The sequence below is a fragment of the Cavia porcellus genome, unplaced genomic scaffold (assembly GCF_034190915.1).
Source record: "Cavia porcellus strain 051 isolate PalLab524CR breed Dunkin Hartley unplaced genomic scaffold, mCavPor4.1 scaffold_49, whole genome shotgun sequence".
In the NCBI taxonomy this organism is placed as follows: domain Eukaryota; kingdom Metazoa; phylum Chordata; class Mammalia; order Rodentia; family Caviidae; genus Cavia; species Cavia porcellus.
In genome coordinates, this window is record NW_026947532.1 from 5688702 (window position 1) to 5702945 (window position 14244).

Sequence of the window (14244 nt, forward strand, 5' to 3'; positions counted from 1 at the left end):
GGACAGTGGTGCCATTTCCCAAATGCACCTCATGGGAGCACTTTTCAAAGCTAGCGATGGTATCTTACTCAAGGCATTTGGTATCTGTTAAAAATCTTGGCTTAGAGGGTCTGATCATAAACCTGTGTATCACAGAACGCCAGCTATAGTCAGCAGCACGGCAGACAGTTGGAGTCCGGTGACGTTTCCTGGGGCTCCATCTCCCAAGTGACCTGTCACCACGGATGTGCTTACCCGGCACGACTGAGCCTGCTCCCGAAGAGCCTGGATGCTGCTGCCATAGGCACTGAGGTCCGACATCAAAGCTTCATGCTTCTTTAGCAGAGCCTGAGGCCAGAATGACACATGAGTGACAATGCAAGGAACTGTGCCCACCCTCAGATTCCCTCCTTGGAGGTCCCCACAGTCACCTGAGTAATCTCCTCCCACTCTACAAGCCACCCCCTTCTTTTGACTTTCTGAGATAGGGTCTCCCAATGTAGTTCAGGCTGGCCTCTAACTCACAGGGATCCTCCTGCATCTGCCTCCTGAGTGCTGGGGTTACAATGTGAGCAACCCTCTCCCCTTGTTGAAGATCAACATTTAATATGGGGAAAATATTGTGACTTTGTGACTTACAGTCTCACAATCACCTTGCTTTTACCTAATTATGCAGTTTCGAAACAGATGAAAAAATAGTATCGCACTTACTGGTGAATCCACCACCCGTTCTGAGAAAGCAAGGGTACCCCTAAAGCAAAGCTGGCTCACACCCTACTCCTTCCAGTTCTATGCCTGCTGCGTTAACTTTTCCTACTAAGGCCACTTCCGAAGTCTCCATTCATCCTTCTTTTGGTAAAACACAGAGTTTAACTTCAATGTTAAACTCACTCCAGTGTTTAAGACTGGCAAGAAAAGATACAGATGTGCCAGTTGTGGTGATGCACACCTGTAACTCTGGCATTTGGGAGGCTGAGGCAGGAGGATTGGGAATTGGAGGCCAACCTGGGCTACACAATGGGAAGAAGAGGGGGAAAAGGAGGCAGAAAGGGAAAGTAGGTATGGAGACTACATGTACACCTTTATGAATAAAAAGAATTATCACTAAAAAAGGACCAGCAAAAGCAGTATGTATGTTGGCGTGGGGGTGGTGGTGGTGTGTGTGTGCTGGAACACCTGCATGTATTGGAATGACTGTGCACAGGTCTGTGCGGAGGATGGAGACCAGAGGAGACAAAAACTGTAACCGTGAGCAGTCAAGGTAGGTGACCTGGAGTCCTTCCTCTCCTTTGGTTATGAGTGGATTTCCACAACAGTGAAAAACAGATTCCTGTACACTTGCTGAGACCAGCACGTTGTCCACCTCATCACTTCTACCTCACTCCCGCATCAGCCCTGGCCTGCTTCCTGCCAGGCCCATGTGAACCCCAGGGTACCTCGGCTGAGTCCTCGTCCTTGCCATAGTCCGTGCTGCCAACAATGGGCTCCTTCTCCCGCATCCAGGACTCAGCCTCGTTGGCGTCGGCAAAGTACTGCTGGGCCTGCAGGGAGTCCTCCAGGTCCTGCCGCCGCTGGGAGGCTTTGGCCTTCAGGGCCTCCCACTTCTGGTTCAGCTCGTGGAGCTTGGCCTTCACATCCTCCGCAGCAAAGTGGCCTGCAGGGGAGGATAAGAAGTCCACTCGATATCACAGAGGACAAGAGCAGGCATCTGCATGCTCACTGCTACGTTCAAAGTTCAGATTCTAAGCCTTTAACAGTCTCATACTTGTCTCCTGAAATCATGTCTCAGTTTAGATCCCAAGCAGCAGACATCCTGGATGGCAACAGCAACATTATCATAGAGAAATAATAGAACCACAGCAGGGCCTAGCGCATGGCCTATAATCCCAGCACTCCAGAGACAAGAGGGATCAAAAGTTTGAGCCAGGGCTTGGCTACATGAGACCCTATTTTCAAGAAAAACAAAACAAAAGTAAAACCAACAGCACTGCTGTGGTCCTTAGTGACCGAGACTCTGTGTGCAGGCAGTCCTTTACTAGTTGAGCTCATTTAGCCCTTGAAATTCCATCAGGAGGAGGAGTGGCATGGCCATCAGTAACCCTTCTCAGGTCAGAGACCAGGGCGAGCAAGGCTTTGACCTCTGCTCAGTCTTCTGGTGCCTGAGCAACAGAGGGGAGGCAGGAGCACACTGGCCTGAGACGGTCACTTACCTTCCTCCACCATGGCATTCCCCTTCTGGGTCACTGCTTTGATGCGGGGCTCGTGTCCGGCAATTTCTGCTTGTAAAGCTTGGTGTTTCTTCAGCAGATTCTGGACTCCAATTAAATCCTTGCCTGAAAGCAGAAAGCAGAAACCACTTCCTCACCCTCTAGCCCAGAGCAGCAGCAGCACCCACTGTAACTCTCCTTGCTGCCACTGGGATGTTGCCACAGGAATGGAACTGTGACCTTGCACACCCTGAGGCACAGTCTGTCCCGGCAGAGGCAGACTCACCTCTGTTGGTGGAGGCCGCGATGGGCTCCTTCTCTCGGATCCACGTCTCTTCATCCTCCACATCACGGAACAGCTGCTGCAGACGCAGCGAATCAGCCAGCTTCTGCTTCCGGGCGACCATGGGTTCCTTGAGGGCTTCGTAGCGAGCCACCAGTGCCTCTTGCTTCTTCTTGATGTTCTCAGCATCAAAATGGCCAGCATCCTGGAACTGGCGGGCCTGAATGGTGATGCCATCGATCCGATCCTGGGAACAGAGAGGACAAGGTCTTGGAAGACAGTACTAACAGGACACCTTTCCCACCCCGGAAGTATTCTTTTTGTCATCTCTTTCCCTCGCTTTATGCTCCAGGAGAGCCAAGAGGAAGACAACCTAACCTGAGCAGCTGTGTGGAGTTCCCAAACAGCCACTCATTCCATCCCCAGCTCCAGTCTCGTACTTCAATTCCTGCCATTCTTCCCTCCTCCCTCTTGCAGTCCCACACCAGACTCCCGTCCTGTTGCCCACGTACCTGGTGAGCAGCCACATCTGCCTCCAGCAGGGCGTGTTTTTTCTGCAGGTTCTGGACGTTGGTAAGGTCTTTGCCATAATCATCAGAAGCCAAGTGACCTTCTACTTCATACAGCCACAATTCAATATCCTCCACATTGCGATTAAACTGCTGCTGCTGGTTCGCTTCACGAAGCTTGATTCCTGTCCAAGAAGGCAAGTTTGAGCTTTGGTTAGTTAAGAGTCTTCCTACCATGCCATTCACAAATCACGTCCTTGGTGGAGGGCAACAGGTCATAATCTGAACTCCTGCTCCCTCTACCACAGGGTGCACGCAGCCTCTGCTCTCCCTTCTGTAGCTGGAGGGGAGTTGTGTCTGAAGTGCTCCAGCTTCGTGAGCTCGGGGCCTTTCTGAGTGTTCTCGGCTCATTGCACAGCGCTGGTGTTCAGGGATGAGGTGTGACTCATTCCTTTCCAGCTCCCCCACAGCCAGCACATTCAACCACACTTTCCAAATCAGCAGTGTGAGAACCTCAGCCAGAAATTCCTGCGCAGGAAATGTTCCCTATACCCAAGTCATGTCCCCTTTTCCTGGAAGTGTATGTCCTTAATACTTAACCAGAAGAGAGCATTTAGTTTCTCAAACATTCCTGTCACCTACCTTTCAGTTCCGTGGCCTCCAGCAGCTTCTTCCACAAGCTGATGACCTCATTCATCCGGGCAGCTACTTCGTCCTTGGCATAGTGGTTGACATCGATGAGCTTTTGCCCAGCTTTTTCCAGGGCATCGATGCGGCTCTGATTTGCAGAGAGCTCAGCCTCAAAAGCCTGATGCTTCTGTACTTTTCCTTGCAGATTGGATGGGTCCTGTATGAAACCAGAGCAAAGTACTTTGCCTCCCTCCATACTGGTATTCATAATGCATGCATAAAATATCCAGGTCCTATTAAATAAGCAGTTTGTGTAGTCTGGTCTCTATTCAGCTATGACAAAGGACAGCAAGGTGTCTTTTACTACTCAGAAGCCACGCCAAGGCCAACAGCATCTCTCACCTTATAAGCTTCATCCGTGGCAGTTTTCATCTTCTCATTGACCCAGCTCTTGAGCTCATCTGAATCACGGAAAAACTGCTGTAAGTGGAAGGAGTCGGCCAGCTGGGCCCTGCGATGCATGGCTCGCTCGTGAAGAGCGTTGCGGCGACTCAGCAGCTGAAAAAGAGATACCTGTGATTCTCCAGTTCTTACTCCAAACGTTGTCTGGCTCTAGGGCTAAATACTTTGGACAGGACCCCCTCACACAGTCAGGGAAGGGCACAGGGAAGCCAAGACTTACAGCATCTCGGCGAGTGGCCACATCTTCCATTGCGTAGTGATTGTTCTGGATCAGCTTAGTTGCAAACTCATCCAGCGCCTAGGGAGGAAGAAGGCGGTCATGTGAGTGTGCTTTTGCGCCTCGGTGCACAAACAGGACAGGAGACACCCCAAGCCTCAACACATCAAGCTTCACATCCCAAAACTGGTAGTGGCCACATTTTCCTGCTACTTGTCACACTCAGCCACATGCTATTAGAACTCAGGAACTGGTATGTGAATGACAGCAGGAGGTCCTGACGTGTGTAAGACTCAGGCCAACAACTGTCCGATCCCTGTTCCCACCGTGTTTTCACAGCAAGGATACATGCACATGAGTTCTAAGCTAGTTTTACTGAGCTGCACTTCTGTTCAGAAGTTCCCAGCACGTATGTAATTCATTTCACCGTGCACACAGGGTCAGGTCCCCAGCTAGGTGGCTGCCCTGATCAGGAGATCTGAGAGCTCTTGGGAGGGCTCTGCACAGAGCTCCTTTGATAAAACTACTCAGAACCTTTCAGGAAAGAAGGGGATCTTGCTTATTCATGGGTTCTTCTTGACAAGAAAGTCTTACTGTAATCTTTTCTTCCTGGGCACTGAGAGATTTCTCAAAGTCCTCGTGTTTCTTGAGCAGCGCTTCCACACTGTCCAAGGAATCACCCAAGTCTTCGTTCAACAGGAATGCCTTGTGGAGAAAAGAGACAGTTTTCACAATCATGACCTGGTCTTTGATTGTGTATAATTTGAAAGACACAATTCAGAAAGAAGGAAAGAGATTCTCCAGCTACTGAACTGTGACACTGCTCCTGGGGGAATCTAAAGTCCTTTCACAGTAGCTTAAAATCAATTAGCACCAACAAGAAATCCTTGCTCCACGTTCTACTGCCTTTTTTTTTCTTTGCACAGTACTGGAAACAACCCAGGACCTTGTGGTCCACCACTGAGCTACATCAAAGTCCTTTTTATTTTTGAGATGGTGTCTTGCTACATTACCTAAACTGGGCTCGCACTTGTGATCTACCTGCCTCACTCTCCTGAGTAGCTGAGATTACAGAGATGTACCAGCAACCTGACTCTGAAATATTTTTCAAATAGCTTTTGCTCATTCTCTTAGATTTAATTACACATAATGGAAAAATCAAAAGATAAAATATTTTCCATAAATAATTTTATATCCTACTAAGTTGAAAAACTGGGACCTTTTCTGCCAAGCAGGGAGGGATGATAGCACAGAGAACAAAAGGCTGCTCAGTGCCTTCCCTCTGCTCATTCTGGGCTGAAACAGTACTGATTTCCCCGGGTTGGTTTCCCAAGGCCCTGGGCGCCAGTTACCTCCTGTTTACTCATCCAGTTGTCCACCTGCTCCGTGTCACGGTAGAAGAGCTGCAGGTCCATGCACTGCTCATACTGCTGTCTGCGCAGCTCCCAGAGCTCCAGCAGGGCGGCTCTCTCCTCGGACAGGATGGTCAGCTTGCAGGACAGGGAGCGAAGTCAGCCTCCACCCTTGAGTTAGGACAGGGGCTGCTAACCCTTAGCTAAGCCTTCTGATTTGCAAAAGAGGATGAACTGCGTGCCACACGCACTTGTGAAAGCCTCGTCACAGGAGATAGGTAAACATTGGGGGGGGAGGGTTAAACGTAAGTGGATGCCCCATCCTGGTATCACCACATTACTACAAATAATTTCAGACAGACTCGTAGGCAGGAGAAAAAGGACTCCGAGAACAGGAGGCTCCCAGGAGAGGAGGGATTCTCAACTGAAAAATGCTGAAGAACACACAAATAAACCCATGAATGTGCCAGGCTCATTTTATAGAAATTTGCTTCATCTTTGCTCCAACTACTAAAACAAAAATAAAACTCTGCAAATTCCTTTTTTAGGTGGGAAATGTGTTACACATGTCCCAAATTAAAAAATAAAAACCAGTGTCCTGGGCAAATCAGCATACATATATGCACTTTTCATAAATCTCTGAAGGACAACAAAATCCCAGGTGTGTTCTGACACAGGCTGGTAGACACTACATCTGGGCACTGAAGGATTCGTGAGCTTTCTGAGCCAGAAAAGCTGTGCCCTACCTTCTCTCTGACTTCATCTGAGGCATAGTGGCCGGCAGCCAGCAGCGCCTGTCCAGACTCATCTGCAGACTTAAAGCTATCTTCATGGGCATCGATTTCACCCTGCAGAGGGAATGGGCACAATTTATTCCCAGCACTGTGGGAGAGAAAACTGACCCGCTGATTTCAGTATCACAGGTCAGTCCAGCCCGAAGGAAATGAGGAATGAGCGTATGACCGCGCTGTGTCGGAACAACAAAGCCCGGCCGTCGCACACAAAGAGCATTTGCAGGCTGAGACCCTTCCCGCTGCTTTTACAGGCCACCTCTGTCCCGGGTCAAGTTTCCTCATAGGGCAGAGCCCTTCCGGTCTCCTACTAGCCTGCCTGGCTGCCTTGGGCCTAGAGATTTGTTATCTATGACTTGACGGCACCTGGTAGGGTGAATTCTCCCTCCCTTGCCAAGTCTTTGAAGCCAAGGGTTTCTTCCTTCCAGACTGATTTTGAAATCAGTTTATTTCAATCCAAAAACACACACAACTACTTTTGCAGGGTTTTAGCCTAGAATTGCATTGAATATCTCTATCTATGGGCAAGTTTATACCTTTACACTAAGTCATTCTGCCTATTTCATTTTCCTTTAATGTCTTTCAATAAAATGTTTCACTTCTCCATGAAGGTCTCACGTTTTTTTTGTTTTTGTTTTTTTTTTTTTTTTGAGATAGTTTTCCCATGTAGTCAGGCTGGCCTTGAACTCATGCTCCTCCTGCTTTAGCCTCCTTGAGTGCTAGGATTACAGGTGTACAGCACTATCCTTGCTCTTACACAGTTTTGAAAAAAATTATTCCCAAGAAATTAATATTCTCTGCAATTACTCAGAAAACCTCCTCTTTTTAAGGGTAAAGCCTTTTTAAGATCTTAGGTAACTAGTTTTCCAAGAAACATACTTTGGGGAGCTTCTGAAATAAAAAATTCAAATTTAACTCAAATGGTTACAAAATCTTATATTCAAACAGACGTTTCCAGGATGGCACAGGTGACACACTAAGAAGCAGCACCTGTACCTCTCAAGTGCTCACCTCTGGGCCTTTATGAGTTACAGCCAAACCTCCCCTCGGAGAAGGCACAGCAGGTCTCACGGCCAAACCTGTAGGCCTAACCATGGGGGTGAATGACACTCCTGGGACCTGGTCTCCACCCTCAAGGGACAGTGAGGTACTAATACGTGGTGCACTGAAACCCTGGCTCCTGGGAGCTCATGGCGAGGCTACCTTATGCTCCTGGTGTCTGTCCAGTAGGGCCTCAGCTCCGGCCACGTCATTGGCGAGCTCATCCGCATTGATGAGGGCTTTCATCTCAGTGACCCAACTGGTGAGGTCCCGGAAGTCAGCGAGGAAGCGCTGCAGCCTTGAGAAACCAAAGCTATGTCATTAGTTCTTCCCAGGGGAAGGATGCAGGGTGATGACCTCTCTAGTGCCTGAAGTCTACGCTCTCACAGGTAACAAATCATATACACTCTAGTCCTGGGAAAGAAAAACATCTCTCCACTTAGACTGAAAGGAAAGCAAGAGAAGGTTGAAATCAATTCCTTTAAAAAAGAGGTTTAAAGCCAGGGATTTAGCTCAGCGGCACAAACACCTGTCTGGCAAGCTTGAGGTTGTGAGTTCCATCCCTAGTATCAAAAGAAGTAGGTTTGGCTGGGTGTGGTGGTACGCACCTGTATTCCCAGCGCTTAGGAGACTAAGGCAGGAGGATCATCTGGAGTTTGGTCATCCTAGACTGCGTAAATCACAGTCAACTTGAAACACATGGTGAGACTGTTCCAAAAAAAACCACTCAAAAAACCAAAACTATAGGCTATTTCCATTGCTATAATGAACAAATCATCTTGCACTTTTTTGGTTTTTTTTTTTGGTACTGAGGATAGAACTCACAGCCTCACGCTTGCCAGGCAGGAACCACATACATCTTTTATGTGTTTTTTGAGATGGAGTCTGGCTATGCTGTCCAGGTTGGTCACATTCCACAGGTTGAATTTATTATTTCCAGGATCAAACCACAGGTCAGTAGAAAGCACCCTTTATTCTTCCTAATACTTGCCTTTCTTTTTCTTAATTTCTTCTCTTTTTTTTTTTTTTTTTTTTTTTTGGTGTTTTCAAAATAAGGTCTTGCCGGGGCTGGGGATTTAGCTCAGCGGCATAAGCACCTGCCTTGCAAGCAGGCAGTCGTGAGTTCGATCCCTGGTACCGGTAAAAAGGAAAAAAGACAAAAAAAAAAAAAAAAAAAAAAATAAGGTCTTGCCATGTAGGTCAGGCTGGTCTTGAGCTCACTGGATAGCAGAGGCTGGCCTTGAACTTGTGGTGATCCTCCTGTCTCCTGAGGGCTAGGATTACAAGTATGTGCTACCATGCCCAGCTATCAGTATTTTTGTTTATTTTGTAGTTCACTACTTTTTGTTTGTTTTCTGAGTTAGGGTCTCCCTAAGTAGTATAGACTGGCCTTGAACTCACAGCAATCCTCCTGCCTCGACCTCCTTATAGGAATGGGCCACTACACTCAGCAGTTTACTCAGTTTTAATGGGATATTTCACATTATTCTCAGGAGACATTTCCTTTTCTTGCTCCGTGCAATACTAAGGATTAAACTGAGGGCCTCTGCACTAAGCTATACCCCCAGACCTTATGTCCCATTTCTTCTTTTTTAAATTTTGAGGCAGGCTATCACTTAGTTTCTCAGTTGCCCCGTCTGGGCTTGAACTTTTGATTCTTCTGCTTCAGCCTCCCTGAACCCAGGGATCACAGGTGTGTGCCACCATGCCCTGCTCGAAGCTCAATTTCAATTAGTCCTCATGAAGTAAGGGATAAAGTCATTTATGAAGCATAAACACACAACCGTAAGTCTCTGAGACAACAGGACAGGGAAAAAGGTGGTCTGCACTCCTTAGTACGAGGCACCTGACAGAGTCCACAGGATGGCCCACCCCCGCTCCACCCACCTGTACGAGTCGTTGAGCCGTGCGTGTCTCTCAGCTGCCAGCGTGCGGATCTGCTCCCAGTTGGCAATCAGCTCCTCGCGCTTCACGTGGATCTGGCTGGCGCTCATAGGGTGGGACTGCTGCAGGCGGTCAGCCTCGGCGCACAGGGCCTTAACCTAGATACAGGCTCTGTCAGAGTTGCTCGGCCACCCTGGGAACTGGCTCAGAATCAGGAGCTCCCCAAACCTACCTTGTCCTCTAGAGCGGCAAGGTCTCTCTCCAGACCCTCATGCTTCCGAAGCAGAGCCTGCACACTTGCCAGGTCTCGGCCGAAATCATCAGAGGCCATCAACTGCTCCTTCTCCTTAATCCAGCTGATGGTCTCATCCACATCTCTGAGGAACACAGTAACCGGTCAGGACCCCTGGGCAAGAGCTTCTCAGGCTCTCCCAGCAGGGCCAGTGCTCAAAGCCCCTCAGGGTCGGACCTGTTAAAGCGCTGCACCTCTGCCGCCCCGAACAGCTTCCCCTGTCTCTGAAGAGCCAGGCCTTTGAGCCGCTGCCAGGCGGCATTCACCTCGTCCTGCTTGGTCTTGATCAGCTCCTCCTCAGGGTGCTGCTCCTAAATGAGCAGAAGAGGCCCGGTTTGCCCGCCAGCTCTGGCCCTTTCGACCAGTAACCGTGGGGCTGGCTCCTTCACCATTCTAAAGAAATCTCCATGAAAAACTAGCAGTTTCTTGTGTGAGATGAGGTGATCTGACCACACTCAGGAGCACTACTCCTTATGAATGGGCAATGTCCCTTGGGGGTAATTGCAGGTGGTCTACAAGGGCCACATGCATCAGCACTAGACATCAATGAACATGGGCTCCAACTTGGGCCAAGCCTCACCACTGCGCCCACTGGTCTGAGGGCCCCACGCCTGGCATTTCCAGTGATATGCGTTAGTGCCCATTCACAACATTCTCAGGGCTCAAAGCTTTGTTCTGGCTTTAGACTGCCAACATTCCAGCCACCAAGCACATTTTATGACTTCATTTGTTTTAATTACAGAGAATAGGTAAGGTAATAAGGGGAAGCCGGGAGACTGGGTGCGGCTGGCATCCTCTTCTCCAGCACAGTGCCAGCGTGGAGAGGGGACAGTGTCTGCAGAAGGGCAGAAAAACTTGAAATCTGCCCCTCGACAAACACTCCAAAGCAAAAGTTTACTTCCTACTGCCCCTGCAGCTGAAGGAAGAATGAAACAGCAGTGCCTAGAACTGCAAGGCAGGCAATGTGGAGGGGCTGTCTCGCTGCCTTCATGGCTCTAGAGCTGCCAGTGAGGATGTACCCTTCACAGGGTCCCCAAGGCTCCCCAGAGAGCCTTCAATCAAAAAGGAAGGGAGGAGCAAAAGGCACAGTGGACACTTGCCAGTACCGAGTAGGCGCTTCCACCACACCCACAGCTGAGAAACCTGGAGACCCGGCTCCAGCAGCCCAGTAAAAGCCTCACCCCACCTGAACTCTGCCCTTCTTGCCCAAGCAGTTAAAAAGCATGTTCTCATTCAGGAGTCATCACTGTGGGGCCAGTCGGCCTTCCTTCCTTCCACACCACTAAACCAAACTCAGGGGTGCTTATCATACCTTGCCCACTCAGCTAAGAAGGACCATGGTGATGCTGGACAGCTAGCAGGAGACGTGGTAAGGAGCTAGCACTGTGCCCATTACCTGGATGAGTTTGGCAGCAAACTGGTTCACTTCATTCACTCTTTCTTCATGAGCAGCCAGGTCTGTCTGAAACTCTTCAAATTTCTTCTGCAGAACCTCTACATGCTCCAGGTCCTGGCCCAGCTCCTCTGAAGTCACAATTGCTTCCTAGTCAGGCACCAAAACAGAGCAGGGTCACCAGCCAGTAGCTGGAAATAGAGGTTCCCACAAATCTAGTGTGACACAAAGGTACCAGGGACGAGCCTCAGTGGACACAGCTGTGTGCTGTAGCTGATTTCAGGGCTCTCACAGCGCTCTGAACCTGGGACCCCAACTCCAGAGTCAGAGCACACACAGCAGGTCCAGCCTTCCCTTTTGACACACCTGGCCACTGGAAGCCCATACCTTGTCGTTGATCCAGTCCATCACGTCCTCACACTCCCGCAGATACTGCACCAATTTCTGGGCCTGTAGCAGTTTGACTCCCTTCTCCCTCATCTTCTCCAGGAGCAATTCCCACTGGCGGTGCAGCTCCATCAAACGAGTCTGGAGGTCAAACATCAGCTCCTGACTGGCTGACAACTGGCACTTCCATAGAGTTCTGAATAGTTACAGCCAATCTCAGGGGCTCGGAATAAAGGTCTTTTAAAAGTAATCCCTAACCTGAGAGGAAATGTTAACTTCTCTACTGTCTTAACTGACAGTAGAGAAAGTACATGCATCAGGGTAATTTGCTTAATCTTAAAAGTTACAAAATAATGGACCTTTCATAGGTTATTTTTCTAGTTTCCTTTAAAGTTTTTTCAATTATAATTATTGCTTGCCTATTGCATAATCAACATTATTAGCTATTAAGGTATTAGTAACTATTAAGGTGGGATTCCCAGGTCAGGAGACTAATGGGGAGGAAAGATGAAGAATTAATATGATTCAGGAGGCTGAGGCAGGAGGATCACCATGAGTCTGACGTACACAATGAGTTCAAGGCCTGCTTAAATCAAAGCAAGACCCTGTCTCAAAACACAACAAAACAAAGAATTAATATGGAAACTAAGCAAAAACTATAAATGCTGTATTCTGAATTAATGGAGCTAAGGGAATGAAAATAAAATAAGAGGTCTTACAGATATCATACACATAAAGATTATGAAGACAAGAGGAAAAATGTCAGGATACAAGGAGAAAAGACAAGGGGTCCTGTAATGTCATCAGTATCAAAAAGGATTTCTGGCAAAGCTTTGGAGCGTCTATGAAAAGACAGTAATCAAATACAACGTCTCAGAAGTGAGGCTTATTTCAAACTGCACCCGAGCAGCAGCCACATAGCTGAAGATGTTTCCCTCCCAGCATCTTCGGGTGCTCATCCGGCAGGCCTAGTGAGGACACCAGGCAAGCAGCTGAGCAGCTCTCCAGCCTCAGGGCTGTGTGCTGGGGCCAAGGTTACGCCCACCCAAGATCCTGGGAGTTTCACACCACAAGCAGAGGGAAACCAAACAGAGAGGTTCAAACAGAACAGATTGGAGATGCAATCTGGGATCCGCCCATCACCAAGTGCCACTCCCAGCAAAAAACCTGACAGCCAGGGGACACTCAGTGTGGGTAGAGTCTCTGAAACAAGAATGGCTGTTTCAGAGAGAAAGCATCAGGCAGATGGGCCCTCACACAAGTCACTTCCACCTGTGGGCGCAGTGGCCCCCCAGAGAGAAGTGAAGGCAATTCACGGCAACCAGCAGCACGCCAATACTCCACCTACTCGGATGTGGGACCCGATGTGGGTGGCGGTGACTATGGGGCGCCACGCTGTCCGGTACGGTGTGAAAGTCTAAACCAGTGACAGACAGGTTATGCAGGACACACACACAGCCCTCCAGGCCACCCACTTTCCTGCATGCTGAGGCCGCCTGCCACATGGCGTTGCTGAGCTAGGGACTAACTGCCACTTTGGGATTGCGATGGGCACCAGAAGTGGGGATGCCAGGGCTCCCAGCTCACACTGAGAGGGAGGAGGACCCGGGAGAAGCCACTTGGGCCTACTGCTGGCCTCAAAAACTGTATCCTCTCACTCAGCACCGAGGCAAGTTTCCCATGCTCTATCTAATGTCGTCACACCTGTAGGTCAGAGTCCAGCTTTACAGGCCTCCCACTGTGGGAGAGCGTGCGTGGGCAGGGAGCTGGTGTAGATCAAAAGCACCCAGAGCACAGGGTGGAGAAGAAAGCTCAGCTCCGACGCAGATGAATTTCTCATGGGGCAGAGCCAGCACTCCAAGTGTTCAGGAACGCAGATGGCACAGACATTGAGGAAGTAAGGAATGAATCACAGGCGGAAGGGAACAATGAACTGTTACGGGCAGAAGGGGCAGGCTGAAATCCAGTCAGGTCAACTGCCGGATGCGGGACTGCGGGCAGATCACTCAGATTGTCGGTCTTACCCTCCACCATTCCATACTGACCACCTCAAGAGTTTACTGTGAGGATCAGAGGTGAGCAGAGCACCTGTGCATTAACAGCTACTACCACAAACAGTAGTTAACAGTTTCTTTACTGTTGCTTAACAAGAGCTCTAAAGGGGCAGGGGGACTAACAGACAGGGACAAAGTCAGATTCGTCACCAAAACACTTAGTCTACTTGTCACGTTCCCCACCTGTGACCTGGTCATTGACTATCAGCCAGTCCCATTCCCTCTACAAGGAAAACGGCAAGCAGGCTGAATTTACCCACTGGAAGCTTGTAGGAGATACATATTTGTACTTAATTGCGTGTATTATATCACCCAAAAAGTTCGATATAACTAAGTAGTTGGCCATGTATTTGGAACTCACTTTTATTTCCTACTCACAATTATCACCTGTAAGTGCAAGGTTAATTACAAGTCTTCAATGAGACTGTAGAGTACTGCAAAACAAACATAAGCTGGCAAATATTTACTGCTGAAAGCCGCTATCTTGGGTCTTGAGGGGATGAAACCTCCGAGATGGTCAGCAGGGAATTGAGGTGGACTGAGCATTTCTAGCTGAGACTGACGAACACAGCCTTCATCTATCTCTGTAACCTACGCCTCAAATTCATCAGTGTCCTTAATATGCACCCCTATCCGATGACCATCTGTAAGTGTTTAGCAGTCACTTACACACTCTTTTTTTTCCTCCTTTTTACGCACTCTTCTTTAATGTGTAGTAATCTACTCTGAGGAAGCAGGTTAACTCCTCACCGAGTATACCAAC

At 48.9% G+C, this 14244-nt stretch overlaps 1 protein-coding gene across 5 annotated transcripts in view; it reads right to left on the reverse strand.

The window, feature by feature from the left end:
• The window catches only part of Sptan1 (spectrin alpha, non-erythrocytic 1), a 58374-nt gene that overhangs the window by 30101 nt on the left and 14029 nt on the right, over positions 1-14244 (reverse strand). For all 5 annotated transcript variants that reach the window (XM_063244137.1, XM_063244136.1, XM_063244135.1 and 2 more), the window contains exons 5-21: positions 11428-11568; positions 11044-11190; positions 9825-9958; positions 9588-9732; positions 9359-9513; positions 7634-7769; positions 6386-6487; positions 5640-5777; positions 4882-4992; positions 4291-4368; positions 4011-4166; positions 3621-3825; positions 2982-3163; positions 2473-2716; positions 2190-2312; positions 1416-1633; positions 235-327 (exon numbers count right to left, since the gene is read on the reverse strand). In XM_063244137.1, the coding sequence (XP_063100207.1) occupies positions 235-327; positions 1416-1633; positions 2190-2312; positions 2473-2716; positions 2982-3163; positions 3621-3825; positions 4011-4166; positions 4291-4368; positions 4882-4992; positions 5640-5777; positions 6386-6487; positions 7634-7769; positions 9359-9513; positions 9588-9732; positions 9825-9958; positions 11044-11190; positions 11428-11568 (2508 nt within the window). The remainder of the gene's footprint in view (positions 1-234; positions 328-1415; positions 1634-2189; positions 2313-2472; positions 2717-2981; positions 3164-3620; positions 3826-4010; positions 4167-4290; positions 4369-4881; positions 4993-5639; positions 5778-6385; positions 6488-7633; positions 7770-9358; positions 9514-9587; positions 9733-9824; positions 9959-11043; positions 11191-11427; positions 11569-14244) is intronic.